We start from the raw sequence: 17,189 nt of genomic DNA on the forward strand, positions 1-17,189 counted from the left end.
ATAGTCCCCGTGATATGCAACTTTTCAGGGAAGTCTGGAACCAATACACGCAGTCAGTCAGGAAAACAAAGGCTAGCTTTTTCAAACAGAAATTTGCATCCTGTAGCTCTAACTTCAAAACGTTTTGGGACACTGTAAAGTCCATAGAGAATAAGTGAACCTCCTCCCAGCTGCCCACTGCACTGAGGCTAGGTAACACTGTCACCATCGATAAATCCACGATAATCGAGAATTTCAATAAGCATTTCTATACGGCTGGCCAGTCTTTCCTCCTGGCTAACCCAACTCCGGCCAACAGCTCCGCTGTGTTGTTGTTTCTGTCGCACTGCTTTGCTTTATCTTGGCCAGGTCGCAGTTATAAATGAGAACTTGTTCTCAAATAGCTTACCTGGTTAAATAAAGATTAAAAAAATAAGAATAACAAATAATTAAAGGGCAGCAGTAAATAACAATAGCGGGGCTATACACAGTGGGTACCGGAACAGAGTCAATGTGCAAGTAGGTAGAGTTATTAAAGTGACTATGCATAGATCATAACAGAGAGTTGCAGCAGCATAGAAGGGGGGCTTAATGCAAATAGTCTAGGTAGCCATTTGACTAGATGTTCAGGAGTCTTATGGCTTAGGGGTAGAAGCTGTTTGGAAGCCTCTTGACCTAGACTTGGTGCTCCGGTACCTCTTGCCGTGCGGTAGCAGAGAGAACAGTCTATGTCTAGGGTGGCTGGAGTCTTTGACAATTTTTAGGGCCATTCCTCTGACAACGCCTGGTATAGAGGTCCTGGATGGCAGGAAGCTTGGCCCCGGTGATGTACTGGGCCGTACGCACTACCCTCTCTAGTGCCTTGTGGTCGGAGGCCGAACAGTTGCCATACCAGTGATGCAGCCCGTCAGAATGCTCTTGATGGTGCAGCTGTAAAACATTTTGAGGATCTGAGGACCCATGCCAAATCTTTTCAGTCTTCTGAGGGGGAATAGGTTTTGTCGTGCCCTCTTCACGACTGTCTTGGTGTGCTTGGACCATGTTAGTTTGTTAGTGATGTGGACACCAAGGAACTTGAAGCTCTCAACCTGCTCCACTACAGTCCAGTCGATGAGAATGGGAGTGTGCTCGGTCCTCCTTTTCCTGTAGTCCACAATCATCTCCTTTGTCTTGATCACGTTGAGGGAGAGGTTGTTGTCTTTGCACCACACGGTCAGGTCTCTGACCTCCTCCCTATAGGCTGTCAGTGATCAGGCCTACCACTGTTGTGTCATCGGCAAAATTAATGATGGTGTTGGAGTTGTACGCTGGCCGTGCAGTCATGAGTGAACAGGGAGTACAGGAGGGGACTGAGCACACACCCATGAGGGGCCCCCGTGTTGAGGATCAGCATGGCAGATGTGTTCTTACCTGCCCTTACCACCTGGGGGCGGTCCGTCAGGAAGTCCAAGATCCAGTTGCAGATGGTGGTGTTTAGTCCCAGGGTCCTTAATCTGGTAATGGATGGTGTTGCTGTTGAACAAGTAGAGGAGACTAAATTACTTGGTGTTACCTAAGATTGTGAACTGTCATGGTCAGAATATATAGATTCAATGGTTGTAAAGATGGGGAGAGGTCTATCCGTAATAAACATATGCTCTGCTTTTTTGACACCACACTCCACAAAGAAATTTCTGCAGGCTCTAGTTTTATCTTATTATTAAATGTTTTCATAGTCAACTTACACACAGCACTGACACACACACACTTACCCCACTAGACAAGTCCCCACAGGTCCAGAACAAATTCAAGGAAATGTAGAGTATTATACAGTCATGAGTTCTCCCTTCCATATTATATAGTGCAGGTGAACAGCAAACCTGGTTTAAAAATAATTATAATAAAGCAACACCTCAGGGCACAACGCCTCTCCCTCATGTGATCTCCTTGTTGTATGTACTGACATGTATGTGGAACTGTTAGAGGCACACATACACTACATGTTGTTTTTAAATGTATGCAAATTGAAAAGTATTTTGTGTCTTTGTTGCTTTATGTTGGACCCCAGTAAGATTAGCTGTCACCATAGGAGTTGACTAATGGGGATCCTAATCAATCACATCAAACAGAGAGAATGCAGAATGTAACAATCAAATCACTTTATTAGCCAATTCATTCATACAGGCAAATAAAATAGCATGGGCTCTACAGTGTACACACACGCTCACACATACAGTCATGGTTGGGTGGATATCTTACAATGCAAATAGAAGACCTGGGTCGCATTCAGGAGACAAATGGGAGAAAAAAAACTAACAATTGCATTCCTATTGGACAAGTTCTCTTTTTGGAAATGTAATGCACCTCCTAAACACACCCCTTGTCTGAGTAAAATAAAGCTACATTGCGATTGGGAACAGAGGATTCTGTTCCCAATCGGGGGTTAAGGTTGGGGAGGGGGAGTCTTGCATTCACTCATTTCCGCTGTCCTCTGTGTCGTCTCCTCCTCCCTCGATCCGTCCCTCCGTCTCTCCATCCCTCCCTCTCTCGGGGTAGTTGAGGATGTGGCGGTTGGCCTGAATGAGGTACTGCTGCTGTTTGAAATACACCTTCAACACTCCCTTCATCACCACAAATGCTATACCACCCTACAACACAGAGAAGGAGAGCGAGAGACAAACATAAAACAAATGCTACCCCAGCCTTGAGACAAACTGTACAAATACACTTTCCCCTCACCAGAACGGTGCGTTGCAGAGATGAGGGTACCCTGCCGAAGATCAGTTGTCCCACCAGGCTGGCTACAGAGGGGAAGATGAGAGCTCCACACAGAGTACGAGACACTGACAGGTGGTCCCCTCCATTACCCCCATCAGCTGGCACACGGGGCAACGGACGACCTATACCTGGGAGGGAGGGGAAGAGAGGAAGAGTTAAAAATTGTTTTGTAAATTCATTTCATTTGCAGAATGTACTATATGCTGTAACGTTTACTAAACCTCTGGAGTTAACCATACCTCAGACAGACAGACCCCAGGCAGACAACCTGTCTTCTCACTTTTGTATGCATGTATGTATGTATGTATGTATGTATGTATGTATGTATGTATGTATGTATGTATGTATGTATGTATGTACATACGTACGTACAGTGGGGCAAAAAAGTATTTAGTCAGCCACCAATTGTGCAAATTTTCCCACTTAAAAAGATGAGGCCTGTAATTTTCATCATAGGTACACTTCAACTATGACAGACAAAATGAGAAGAAAAAAATCCAGAAAATCACATTGTAGGATTTTTTTATGAATTTATTTGCAAGCAATGGTGGAAAATAAGTATTTGGTCACCTACAAACAAGCAAGATTTCTGGCTCTCACTGACCTGTAACTTCTTCTTTAAGAGGCTCCTCGGTCCTCCACTCGTTACCTGTATTAATGGCACCTGTTTGAACTTGTTATCAGTATAAAAGACACCTGTCCACAACCTCAAACAGTCACACTCCAAACTCCACTATGGCCAAGACCAAAGAGCTGTCAAAGGACACCAGAAACAACATTGTAGACCTGCACCAGGCTGGGAAGACTGAATCTGCAATAGGTAAGCAGCTTGGTTTGAAGAAATCAACTGTGGGAGCAATTATTAGGAAATTGAAGACATACAAGACCACTGATAATCTCCCTCGATCTAGGGCTCCACGCAAGATCTCACCCCGTGGGGTCAAAATGATCACAAGAACGGTGAGCAAAAATCCCAGAACCACACGGGGGGGACCTAGTGAATGACCTGCAGAGACCTGGGACCAAAGTAACAAAGCCTACCATCAGTACCACACTACGCCGCCAGGGACTCAAATCCTGCAGTGCCAGACGTGTCCCCCTGCTTAAGCCAGTACATGTCCAGGCCCGTCTGAAGTTTGCTAGAGAGCATTTGAATGATCCAGAAGAAGATTGGGAGAATGTCATATGGTCAGATGAAACCAAAATATAACTTTTTGGTAAAAACTCAACTCGTCGTGTTTGGAAGACAAAGACTGCTGAGTTGCATCCAAAGAACACCATACCTACTGTGAAGCATGGGGGTGAAACATCATGCTTTGGGGCTGTTTTTCTGCAAAGGGACCAGGACGACTGATCCGTGTAAAGGAAAGAATGAATGGGGCCATGTATCATGAGATTTTGAGTGAAAACCTCCTTCCATCAGCAAGGGCATTGAAGATGAAACGTGGCTGGGTCTTTCAGCATGAAAATGTTCCCAAACACACCGCCCGGGCAACGAAGGAATGGCTTCGTAAGAAGCATTTCAAGGTCCTGGAGTGGCCTAGCCAATCTCCAGAACTCAACCCCATAGAAAATCTTTGGAGGGAGTTGAAAGTCTGTTGCCCAGCAACAGCCCCAAAACATCACTGCTCTAGAGGAGATCTGCATGGAGGAATGGGCCAAAATACCAGCAACAGTGTGTGAAAACCTTGTGAAGACTTACAGAAAACGTTTGACCTCTGTCATTGCCAACAAATGGTATATAACAAAGTATTGATAAGAGCGTCTGCTAAACGACTTAAATGTAATGTAAATGTAAATGAGAAACTTTTGTTATTGACCAAATACTTATTTTCCACCATAATTTGCAAATAAATTCATTAAAAATCCTACAATGTGATTTTCTGGATTTTTTTTCTCTCTCATTTTGTCTGTCATAGGTGAAGTGTACCTATGATGACAATTACAGGCCTCTCATCTTTTTCAGTGGGAGAACTTGCACAATTGGTGGCTGACTAAATACTTTTTTGCCCCACTGTCTGTATGTATGCATGCATGTATACCTGGCAATAGCAGCTGTAGTTTAGAGGAGTGTCTCTGCCACAGCCTCAGTATGTAGTCCTCCCAGCGGATCATCTTGCCCAGGACAAGCATCACTGGGATGGTAGGTAGACCCATCAGGAGGAACAGAGGATCTGCTCTCTCCATCACATCCAAGCCCTTCTTATGGCCCACCACCTGGAGAAAGAGGGAGGGAAAGAGGTGATCTGGGACTCTTGTGTTTTGAGTTGCATTGTTGTTTGCAATGGATTCACTGAACTAGTTACTGAACTAGTGAGTAGTTAGTGTTAGTTATGGGTCAAAGGTTAGAGGGTATAACAGGTATGACAGGGTTAAGGTTCAGTGGTCAGAAGTCAAGAGGCATGTACCTGCATGACAGTCACAGCTCCATAGGTGACAGCTGACCAATAGACTGTCCCCACCACCACACCGGCAGCAGTGAATGGACTGGCCCGTGACAGCGCACTGTCCATCTGCTGGAGGAAGTATACCAACGGCCCTGGAGCGTGGGGGGGACAAACATATACAGACAGCCATGAACTAACTGACACACCTGGACATGAAAGCTACAGAATAGAGCTTTCATTGTGGTGTGTAGTGTGTTTGTTCTATATCACACCTTGGGTAATATGATGCAGTGTGTGTGTGTTAGTTACCGATTTTGGGAAAGACAATGCGGTACTCTGTGCCACACTGAGGGCAGCTGACAGCTCCTCCACTGTTTCCTTTCTGCTTCTCATCGAGCCAACGCTGCAGACAGGCCTGGTGGATCCACTTGGTACAGCCCTTACATCTGCAGGGGCTCACCCACTCTGCCACGCGATCCTCTCTCTCTGTCGCAAAACAGACCCAGCAATGCCTGGGAGACACAGGTTAATGCGTATGCATGCACACGCGCGCGCACACACACACACACACACACACACACACACACACACACACACACACACACACACACACACACATACTTCTCAGGGGGCTCCTCCACACAGGCCATCTTGTGTCTGTTCAGTTCCTCTAGGTCCCCGTCTCACCATGGGCCAGCCAGGCAAGACCTACAAACACATTATTTCACTTTCTCTACATCTGGCTAAAATATAGACAGCTTTTATTTACTAACTGCCTGTATTATCTTGCTTCTTCTACGTTCACAAACTCACTTCCGGTCAAATTTGTAACTGGCGACAAAGGCCTTGGCTAAATTACATGCCCCAGTGACCACTGCAAACTAATCTTAGCTATAGTTAATGCTGTGATGCATATTTTCTATGTTTTAGTTGGATCAGAAAATTACATGTCCATCCAGTTTGAATCGCTTTGTGATACTTGCTAACGGGCAAGTGTTAAGAGTAGCTCTACGAGCTACCTCCGGTACGTAACTACCTAGCTAGCTAACTATAGATTAGAAGAATTCATAACTTTAAGTTGTTGTTGAATAATGACAGTGGTTTCTTACCTCGACAATACCTCTATATAAAAATCCCGAAGTAGCTTTACAGTCAGTTTTTTAACTGGTTGGATGACAATAAAAGAGTTTGATTTATACAAAATATTCGAACTGCCTGTCCTACGGACAGACAAAAATACAAAACAGTCCTTCCGGTTACAGACACTTTTTCTTAAAGGCAAATACATGTTTTTCTCATACTTGAACATTTTTGGATGTTGTGGAATTTGTAGACAAATAAAACATACACAATTTCTGTTCACTAATAATTGCCCATGATTTCTCAAACATGCACATAATAATGTAATAGACATTATGTTTCCACCCTCTCTGATGCTCATCTATTCATCTTGTAAATGGGGAAAGTTTATTTAGCTGAAGGTACATTTATTCATAAAGATGGTGATGATGATAATAATGATTATGATGATGGAAAAACAAGCCGTCAAAAACAGTGCACAAGCTCACAACCCTAAATCTGGCGTTGACAGCGAGCACGTGGGCTCCAGCTGGCAGTATTGCCATTGGCTGTTGCCACTGTCAATCTACTCTAGAGACAACCGCATACCTACTGGGTTGGGTTGTGATCAACGCAAGCAGCAGCGACCAGTGAGTGGTCTGAGACCAGAGTGACAGGGCGTTATTTACATGATTAAAATATCAAATAGGCAAGATTGTATCAAAGGATTAATAGAATCATATCTTCAACAATTTGTTCGTCATGGAGTCCTATGACATTATAGCTAACCAGCCGGTTGTGATCGATAATGTAAGTATGATGTCACTCATCCACACCCTTGCCTAGCTAACGACTAGCCAGGGAGGTTAGCTAGCTAGTGTTGTGTTGGAGGTTTTGATCAAAGATTTTTATAACTAAACCAAGATAGGCCACAGCCTGTCGTTTCCAATGGAAACAAAGTCATAGTGGGCTGAACAAGGAAAGAGATGGGCAGAGCCGAGTACCAGCGAGCGAGATCCTATCGGCCTGTTCTAGCATACATCTGCATATTACCGTTAGGGAATGCCTATTCTGAAGTGCGCGTGTGCAATAACTCAATTCGCCTTTACACCCCTTCTAAATGCCACTTTTTTTTTACTTTGGCAAAGGGTTAGTCTACAACATATTCTAGTTTTGGGAAAAGAAAACTATTGAGATCAAATGTTTCATCTATGAGGACATTTGCATAATGTTGGCTTCTTCTCACTACCATATTCGGTAGTGAGTGGAAATGCAAAGCGGATGATTCACATTTATACATCCGGTGAAATATCTTCTTATTGTTCTAGCCGTGCTTTGATAGCTGACATTACTGAATACATTGTACTAGCTTATTAATCATAAATATATTCCACTTGCGCTTAGCTACCTCTTTCCACGTGCACCTCGTGTAGTAGAATGTCTCTTTGTCAAATATGTATGTTGCTGTGTGTGCTGCATGCAGAATCAGCTAACGTTGTTATTTTTCATCCAAACACTGGTTTGCCTGTATCGTCCTCATCATATATGTTCTGTTCTGGAAGAATAACAATCTAACTAGATTTATATGATACATTTACAGTTAACGTCAGGCACTAGCTTGGTAACTAGCTGCAACACCGGCTACATACACAGTTGTGTCGCCGGGAGACAAACCCCACCTTGCGAACGGCTAGCCATCTATGCGAAATGCGTTGGCCGAGAAAGAAGTTAGCGAGCAGCGTTCGCTATCGCCACCTGTCACTGATTATGCGCACCACACTAGAAATAAAAAACTTAATTCCAAAATGAGCTTATTTGCTAGATAATTGGACATGAGTGTACCGGACCTTGCAGGTGATAACTGTTGTGTTGTCAACATAATACTACCTGTGTCATCTGTTGCCCGGTCATGAGCCCAGAGGCCTTTCATGGGCTAATGTTTTACTTAAACCCTTATAGGAAGGAAACACTAGGCATGTTAAAGCCCAGTGATGCTGCCATAACCCAGAAGATAGGGGCTGTAATGTGTGTGATGTCTCAGACAGAGTGGGATAATGCCTTCTGCTGCTTCAGGCTGTGTCTTATGACACACACACACACACACACACACACACACACACACACACACACACACACACACAAGGAGTGTTAATTGTGGTGGGTTGGGACAGACAACTTAAGTAGTCATAGCTTGATATTAATAACTTTCTCTCCTGTCCTATCTCTCCTAATCTTCCCTCTACCTCTCCTACTCTTCCCTCTACCTCCATCTGTCTCTCCACAGGGTTCAGGTGTTGTCAAAGCTGGCTTTGCTGGAGACCAGATCCCCAAATACTGCTTCCCCAACTAGTAAGACGTCCTTTATTTGTACCTATCCTACATCAATAAGACACAGCTGTGATTCAGATCGATAACATCTGTGGGGTTGTTTCTAACTGTGTTGTGTTCTGCTGTGTGTGATCCAGTGTGGGCCGTCCCAAGCACGTGCGCGTGATGGCAGGAGCCCTGGAGGGGGACCTCTTCATTGGACCCAAAGCAGAGGTAGGCTTCATACCATAGCCTTACACACACACACACACACTATGAAGGGGCCAGTTTCAACAAGCCTCTAACCCTTCTCTTATCCCTCCCTCCCAGGAGCACAGAGGGTTGCTGTCAGTGAGGTATCCTATGGAGCATGGTATAGTGAAGGACTGGAACGATATGGAGAGGATCTGGCAGTACGTCTACTCTAAGGAACAGCTGCAGACCTTCTCAGAGGAGGTGCGCTCTCCTCTCATCTCCTTATTCTCCTCCTCCCCTTTTCCTGTCTCTAATCTCCTCAATGTGTGAACCGTTAACCATTGTTGTAAATGTTAGGCTTCTTGATTTATTGAATTGTATTAAAAATGATGGATGTTGTGAGTGTGTGAAAAGTATTTAACAGACAAGGGAGCTAGAATGACTAAGAAAGGGATTTTCAGCCTTCTGGCTCGCATGCTAACTAGATCTGTCTTCCCCTCTAGCACCCTGTCCTGCTGACTGAAGCCCCTCTGAACCCCAGTAAGAACAGGGAGAAGGCGGCCGAGGTGTTCTTTGAGACCTTCAACGTTCCCGCCCTCTTTATCTCCATGCAGGCAGTCCTCAGTCTGTGAGTACGCTACACTGTTTGTGTACATACCGTGTGTGTTAGTGTGTGCAGGCACGCTTCTGTGTGTTTGTTATACTCACGCCCCTTTCTCTGATCCAGCTATGCGACAGGGCGTACCACGGGTGTGGTGTTGGATGCGGGCGACGGGGTGACCCATGCGGTGCCCATCTACGAGGGCTTTGCCATTCCTCACTCCATCATGAGGGTGGACATCGCTGGAAGGGACGTGTCCCGTTACCTCCGGCTGCTGCTACGCAAGGAGGGCTATGACTTCCATACCTCCGCAGAGTTTGAGGTGGTCCGCACCATTAAAGAGGTAAGGGACGGACAGTGTGTGTGTGTGTGTGTGTGTGTGACCTAACTAGAAGAAAATGAAGGGTTCAATAGGAATTGCTGTCAATTAGGGCTGGGCGATATGGCCTAAAAATCACATCTCAATTTGTTTTCAAACTTATGGGTGATTCACAATATATATCTCTATTATAATATATATTTTTAAAGTTCTCTCTAAATAAGCATTGTTGTACAATTAAAGGTCAAATGCACTGCATTTCACACAGTCAGCAATAATCTAATGAATTCAGGGCTTGTGAAGTTATACCTAGGATAAATATAAGCCTTCCACAACCATAAGATACATTAATAATTATTTTATCAAAATAATTCAATCTGCTTTTTACATTTTTTATAATCGCTGATCCAAGCAGCTTTCAAGTCTGTCTATGAAATTGCCCTTTTTTGTTGCAAATGTACCCAGAACCATGCACATCCACTAATAATGACTAACTTCTTATAGCAGGCAGGCTATAGGACATTAACACAGGTCTCATCACCAATCTCTCCAGCCCACGTGCTAGTGATTAGCCAGCTAATTTTATATTTCAAGTTTAAGCCAACTTGGATGTATCTGCTAGCTAACAAGGCAAAACAGTTGAATAGTTATAAACACACCCTGCTGTCCGTCTCCAGCACTTTGAACAGCATGCTAGTCTGTCCACTTTATTCACATGTTGAAATCAAGTGGTCTACCTTATTTCTCAGAATGACAACGAGTTGACAATTCCTTATATAATTGCGTTTTATGCTTATTGCATATTTATAAAACACAGACTAGACCATATAAGTCGTTGGCTAAAATGCTGCGAGTGGTATGTGGTATGCGGTATGTGGTATGTGGTATGTGGTATGTGGTATGTGGTATGTGGTATGTGGTATGTGGTATGTGGTATGTGGTATGTGGTATGTGGTATGTGGTATGTGGTATGCGGTATGTGGTATGTGGTATGTGGTATGTGGTATGTGGTATGTGGTGGTATGTGGTGGTATGTGGTGGTATGTGGTATGTGGTATGTGGTGGTATGTGGTATGCGGTATGTGGTATGTGGTATGTGGTATGTGGTATGCGGTATGTGGTATGTGGTATGTGGTATGCGGTATGTGGTGGTATGTGGTATGTGGTGGTATGTGGTATGTGGTATGTGGTATGTGGTATGTGGTGGTATGTGGTATGTGGTGGTATGTGGTATGTGGTATGTGGTATGTGGTATGCGGTATGTGGTATGTGGTATGTGGTATGTGGTATGCGGTATGTGGTATGTGGTATGTGGTATGTGGTATGTGGTATGTGGTGGTATGTGGTATGTGGTATGCGGTATGTGGTGGTATGTGGTATGTGGTATGCGGTATGTGGTATGTGGTATGCGGTATGTGGTATGTGGTATGTGGTATGTGGTATGTGGTATGTGGTATGCGGTATGTGGTGGTATGTGGTATGTGGTATGTGGTATGTGGTGGTATGTGGTATGTGGTGGTATGTGGTATGTGGTATGTGGTATGTGGTATGTGGTATGTGGTGGTATGTGGTATGCGGTATGTGGTATGTGGTATGCGGTATGTGGTATGTGGTGGTATGTGGTATGTGGTGGTATGTGGTATGTGGTATGTGGTATGCGGTATGCGGTATGCGGTATGTGGTATGTGGTGGTATGTGGTATGTGGTATGTGGTATGCGGTATGCGGTATGTGGTGGTATGTGGTATGCGGTATGTGGTATGCGGTATGTGGTGATATGTGGTATGTGGCACGACAAACTTAGCCTTCTTTTTCCAGAATCAATGTTTATTGATACTCCTGTTTTAGTAACGTCTGCTCTGTACGCAATGTGAGGAGTTGAGACATACAAAGGGTATCGTCAGAAAGGTTAACTTGTCCTTTATTACAGTTAAATAATGTCTCAATGTGTTTGTCTCCATATGACTGATTCTGTTGACCTCAAATTCAAATAACGATTTGAAACCGCTTATTTTCTTTGGGCTTATTTTGGACCTAAGTTTGTCATCTGCCTTCCCGACTTTGGGACAACGACTCCCATTGTTAGGGGTGAGATGTGCATCTCATCATTACATACAGATCTCTGGTGTAAATGGGGAGGTGCACACAGCACAGAAGGAGCAAAAGAGACGGGACCAAAAATACAACACGAGAACAAGCAGACATAAACGCTCATAAAGACAAAATGCGATACAGGCATTTGGAATATCGTGGAAAAGCATATATTCAAATTAATCTAATTAATTCAATATATTGGACAGCCTTACTGTCAATAGGGATGTCTTGGTAATGTGTGTGTTTCTGTCCTCAGAGAGCCTGCTACCTGTCCCTGAACCCCCAGAAGGATGAGACTCTGGAGACCGAGAAGGCCCAGTACACCCTCCCCGACGGTAGCACGCTGGATGTGAGTCAAACATCACACACACCTTTGTTTTATTTTGAGGGACTACAAACATCAACATCACCTCAGTTGACCCAAACTCTGACCTTTGACCTCTGCCCCCTGTCCAGATTGGTCCAGCCAGGTTCCGCGCCCCAGAGCTGCTGTTCAGGCCAGACTTGATCGGAGACGAGAGCGAGGGGATCCACGAGGTGCTGGCCTTCGCTATCCAGAAATCTGACATGGACCTCCGACGCACACTCTTCTCCAACATCGTACTGTCTGGAGGATCCACACTGCTCAAAGGTTACACACACACACACACACACACACACACACTGACCAACAACAACTAATACTAGTGTGTTGTGAAAGTGGGTGTTTTCTCATGTGGTTGAAGGCTCCTTAGCTAACAGTCTTTTCTGTTGCAGGCTTCGGGGACAGGTTACTAAGCGAAGTGAAGAAGCTCGCTCCCAAAGACGTGAAGATCAAGGTATAGTAACTAAAGACCCAACTTTTCACCTCTTCTTGGCCAGAGCTCAGCATGTTGCTATATGAGTCTGTTTTTAGCATGTGTGGGCAGGATGTCTCCTTAGCATGTCCCTGCTGACTTTCTGTCTCTCTGTGTTTCCTGTCCAGATTTCCGCCCCTCAGGAGAGGCTCTACTCCACGTGGATCGGGTAAGAGATCAACACACACAGACTCAATCTCACATCTCTCTATTCCCTAATCCCTCTCTCCTCTCCTCCCTCTATTGTGTTCTGCGTAGTGGCTCCATCCTGGCGTCGTTGGACACCTTTAAGAAGATGTGGGTCAGCAAGAAGGAGTATGAGGAGGACAGAGCACGGGCCATCCACAGGAAGACCTTCTAACACCGCTGCCCTTAAACTGACCTCAACATGACCTATCTGCCCTGTGCTGCCCCAACCTGTCACGACACTACCCTCCAATGCTCCTGTATTTGCTCTGTTGCACCACATTACTGATTTGCCCCAACATCTGGAACTATCCCACAGCCCCATGTCTGCCCCTCCCCTTAAGGCCTCCCCATCCTCTGGCAAGGGGACTTTCCATATACACCCTCCCTCAATTCAGCATGCCTTCTGTTACCAGCCATGTGGGAGAGAGCAGGGTGGCCCTTCAGGCAAGCCTGTGGGCCTCTCACCTCCTCCCTCCTCACACACCCAGGGCTGCGTGGGCATTTGTCAATACTGTGGACTGTTCTTTCTGTTCTTAAAGGGGCAATGCTATACTCAACCCTGAAGTATTTATATTACTCTCCTATCTACCCTGCCCTGTACGATACCTTGCAATCATCCAATGACAAAGAAGGTGAATGTTTTTCGGTTCTGTAAGAATTCTATTCCAAACCGAAGAGATTGATTTAATTGTTTTGCGTTCTTTAAAAAAATATCTTGGTCGTCACAGTTACCAATCACCATGTTAATGTCAACGGTTGAATTCACCTTTGTTTTCTTAAATAGTTTTGTTTCCATTTGTTGAATGAGATTGTGTTGAGGGTCAGGGTTAGGATAGTCTGCTCTAGGAATAGGTCATGCTGTAGACGGGTAGAGAATACCACTGTGTTTTACATTGCCTCATCAAATATTCAAGGAATTAATTGGAAAACATTCAAAGAACTTCTCTTTCCACCAACCCTCCCACATGTGTTCTTCAACAACAACTAATGGACATGTTTAGACGACAGCGATGTTTAACCCTTCCTTATGATGTGTAAAGTATCTCCATTCAGTTAGCTGTGTTTTTTCTCTTTGTTTGAAAATGACATTAGTGGAAATGGTTTGATAACAAAGGACGGGTGAGATGTATCCTCCTCACTCGGTACCAAATCCAACGGGGCGATTTCAACTTTAAATAACCATTAGATGACTATTGCTATTTCTAAATGACCGTTTAAGATATGACAGTTAAACTTTGGGACCAGTTGAATGGGACCCTTGAATGCCTTGTAAAGATTAAACAGGACAAAGTGCTGTCCATAAAGCATGTTAGTGTTCTGTACTGCACAGAGACTGATCTGAGAGCTGTATGTCTGGACAGGATCATCTCTGAGGAGGTCCAAGTCTCCACTAACCATTGATACAATACAGGTTCATATTTAATAATCACCTTTCTGGTTAACCTTCAGATTGATCAAGGCTTATCTGATCCTAGATCTGTGGTTATGGGCAGCTACAACCTGGAGTGATCTCTGATCTCAGTGTTAGTCAAGGGTCAGGGACTAGCTGAATATTGGGTGAAAGGCCACAGAGATCAAACATTGTAATTTGATTTCTCGCCAAAGACTCCATATTTGGCTCCATTTAAAGGATGGTGGAAATCACCTGTTAAATGTTCCCTGTAAGTTCTTTTAAAACACCATACGTTTATGGGTTAGAAAAATTGAGAGAGAGCAATGTTTAGTTGCTATAGACTGTAGTAGGACCATTCACATAATAAGCATGTAGAAGCACAAGATGGTGGATTATTATCAGTTAGTTTTCTACCCTCTATCTCCCCTCATGTACAACTAGAAGTCTGGGTGTTATTATGGCTAAGCTGATTTCCCTACGTCTCAGTGGCAGTAAAGGGCTTGTGTCCAAAACTGTGTCCGCCTTACTCCTGTGCCCTGTCACCGGAAAGTCCACTTCAGATTCTGGGTGTTTTTTAAAAGGTTCTATACTTAAAAAGCCTTGTGTACAGTGGACCGCTTTTCAAAACGTCAAAAAATAAAATAAATGTACAATACTGTTTATTCAAGTGTTGCTTTTACTTTTCATTTTGTAAATTCAGTATAATAAATAAGTTAATGACAGCTGTTGGAGGTGTCTGGTCTTTAATGAATTCATCTTTATGATAATCATAACCAACAGGATGCTATGAATTGTTTCATACATTGTGACCCACTTCCGTTACACTCTGGTGACTTTGGTCACATATTAAACTAACTTCTAAAGGCTTTATAAGGCATTCATTCAGAAGTACTACACTTTACAATGAAAGTCATACCACATCCAGGAGCATGAGGTAGATATTAGAACACTCAGTGAAAGAACCACTGAACTGGAGAGACAGGTGAACGAAGAGAGGGATGAAGAGAATAAAATTTGGTATTTTATTAGGATCCCAATTAGCTGTTGCAAAAGCATTAGCTACTCTTCCTGGGGTCCACACAAAACATGAAACATTACATAATACAGAACATCAATAGACAACAGCTCAAGGACAGAACTACATACATTCAAAAGAGAACTGGAGAGGAAGCTGGAGAGAGAATCTGGCAGAAGGGAGGAGATGGAGAGAAAGCTAAAGAGACTGAGAGCGAAGAGAGAGAATGAGAGGAGGGAGAGGGAGGAGAGACACAGACAGGAGATGGAGAGGGAGTTAAGCAGACAGATGGAGAAGAAGAATAGACAGATGGAGGAGAAGAATAGACAGATGGAGGAGAAGGATAGACAGATGGAGGAGAAGGATAGAGAGATGGTGGAGAAGGATAGAGAGATGGAGGAGAAGGATAGAGAGATGGTGGAAAAGGATAGAGAGATGGAGAAGGATAGAGAGATGGAGGAGAAGGATAGAGAGATGGAGCAGAAGGATAGACAGATGGAGGAGAAGGATAGAGAGATGGAGGAGAAGGATAGAGAGATGGAGGAGAAGGATAGAGAGATGGAGGAGAAGGATAGACAGATGGTGGAAAAGGATAGAGAGATGGTGGAAAAGGATAGAGAGATGGAGGAGAAGGATAGAGATGGAGGAGAAGGATAGATGGTGGAAAAGGATAGAGAGATGGAGAAGAAGGATAGATGGTGGAAAAGGATAGAGAGATGGTGGAAAAGGATAGAGAGATGGAGGAGAAGGATAGAGAGATGGAGGAGAAGGATAGATGGTGGAAAAGGATAGAGAGATGGAGAAGAAGGATATCTCACAGACTAAGATGGAGAGGGAGTTAAGCAGACAGATGGAGAAGAAGAATAGACAGATGGAGGAGAAGAATAGACAGATGGAGGAGAAGGATAGACAGATGGAGGAGAAGGATAGAGAGATGGTGGAGAAGGATAGAGAGATGGAGGAGAAGGATAGAGAGATGGAGGAGAAGGATAGACAGATGGAGGAGAAGGATAGAGAGATGGAGGAGAAGGATAGGGAGATGGAGGAGAAGGATAGAGAGATGGTGGAAAAGGATAGAGAGATGGTGGAAAAGGATAGAGAGATGGAGAAGAAGGATATCTCACAGACTAAGATGAAGAGGGAGTTAAGCAGACAGATGGAGAAGAAGAATAGACAGATGGAGGAGAAGAATAGACAGATGGAGGAGAAGGATAGACAGATGGGGAGAAGGATAGAGAGATGGTGGAGAAGGATAGAGAGATGGAGGAGAAGGATAGAGATGGAGGAGAAGGATAGACAGATGGAGGAGAAGGATAGAGAGATGGAGGAGAAGGATGGAGAGATGGAGCAGAAGGATAGACAGATGGAGGAGAAGGATAGAGAGATGGAGGAGAAGGATAGAGAGATGGAGGAGAAGGATAGACAGATGGAGGAGAAGGATAGAGATGGAGGAGAAGGATAGGGAGATGGTGGAGAAGGATAGAGAGATGGAGGAGAAGGATAGAGAGATGGTGGAAAAGGATAGAGAGATGGAGAAGAAGGATATCTCACAGACTAAGATGAAGAGGGAGTTAAGCAGACAGATGGAGAAGAAGAATAGACAGATGGAGGAGAAGAATAGACAGATGGAGGAGAAGGATAGACAGATGGAGGAGAAGGATAGAGAGATGGTGGAGAAGGATAGAGAGATGGAGGAGAAGGATAGAGAGATGGAGGAGAAGGATAGACAGATGGAGGAGAAGGATAGAGAGATGGAGGAGAAGGATAGAGAGATGGAGCAGAAGGATAGACAGATGGAGGAGAAGGATAGAGAGATGGAGGAGAAGGATAGAGAGATGGTGGAAAAGGATTGAGAGATGGAGGAGAAGGATAGAGAGATGGAGGAGAAGGATAGAGAGATGGTGGAAAAGGATAGACAGATGGAGAAGGATAGAGAGATGGAGGAGAAGGATAGAGAGATGGAGGAGAAGGATAGAGAGATGGAGGAGAAGGATAGACAGATGGAGGAGAAGGATAGAGAGATGGTGGAAAATGATAGAGAGATGGAGGAGAAGGATAG

The 17,189-nt window shown here is 44.3% G+C and overlaps 2 protein-coding genes across 3 annotated transcripts; one reads left to right on the forward strand and one right to left on the reverse strand.

Moving 5' to 3' along the window:
* Nucleotides 1-2,095: 2,095 nt before the first annotated feature.
* LOC118387414 (E3 ubiquitin-protein ligase MARCHF5) lies at nt 2,096-6,447 on the reverse strand. Of its 2 annotated transcripts, XM_035775746.2 has the most exons (7): nt 6,233-6,380; nt 5,745-5,831; nt 5,433-5,635; nt 5,145-5,275; nt 4,779-4,953; nt 2,698-2,864; nt 2,096-2,606 (listed from the first exon to the last, which is right to left on the reverse strand). In XM_035775746.2, exons 2-7 carry the CDS (start codon nt 5,771-5,773, stop codon nt 2,430-2,432), a joined length of 882 nt encoding a protein of 293 aa, XP_035631639.1. In that variant the 5' UTR covers nt 5,774-5,831; nt 6,233-6,380; the 3' UTR covers nt 2,096-2,429. The 2 variants fall into 2 exon arrangements, with proteins under 2 accessions (XP_035631639.1, XP_035631638.1); XM_035775745.1 differs by lacking the exon at nt 5,745-5,831 and having other exon boundaries at nt 6,233-6,447.
* A 334-nt stretch (nt 6,448-6,781) lies between these two features.
* LOC118387415 (beta-centractin) lies at nt 6,782-14,837 on the forward strand. The gene is made up of 11 exons (XM_035775747.2): nt 6,782-6,992; nt 8,467-8,531; nt 8,648-8,723; nt 8,820-8,945; nt 9,188-9,312; nt 9,412-9,628; nt 11,954-12,046; nt 12,154-12,328; nt 12,454-12,515; nt 12,662-12,702; nt 12,792-14,837. The coding sequence occupies exons 1-11, from the start codon at nt 6,945-6,947 to the stop codon at nt 12,892-12,894; spliced, it is 1,131 nt and encodes a 376-aa protein (XP_035631640.1). The 5' UTR covers nt 6,782-6,944; the 3' UTR covers nt 12,895-14,837.
* Nucleotides 14,838-17,189: the final 2,352 nt, after the last annotated feature.

Source organism: Oncorhynchus keta, chromosome 9 (genome assembly GCF_023373465.1).
Source record: "Oncorhynchus keta strain PuntledgeMale-10-30-2019 chromosome 9, Oket_V2, whole genome shotgun sequence".
Lineage (NCBI taxonomy): Eukaryota > Metazoa > Chordata > Actinopteri > Salmoniformes > Salmonidae > Oncorhynchus > Oncorhynchus keta.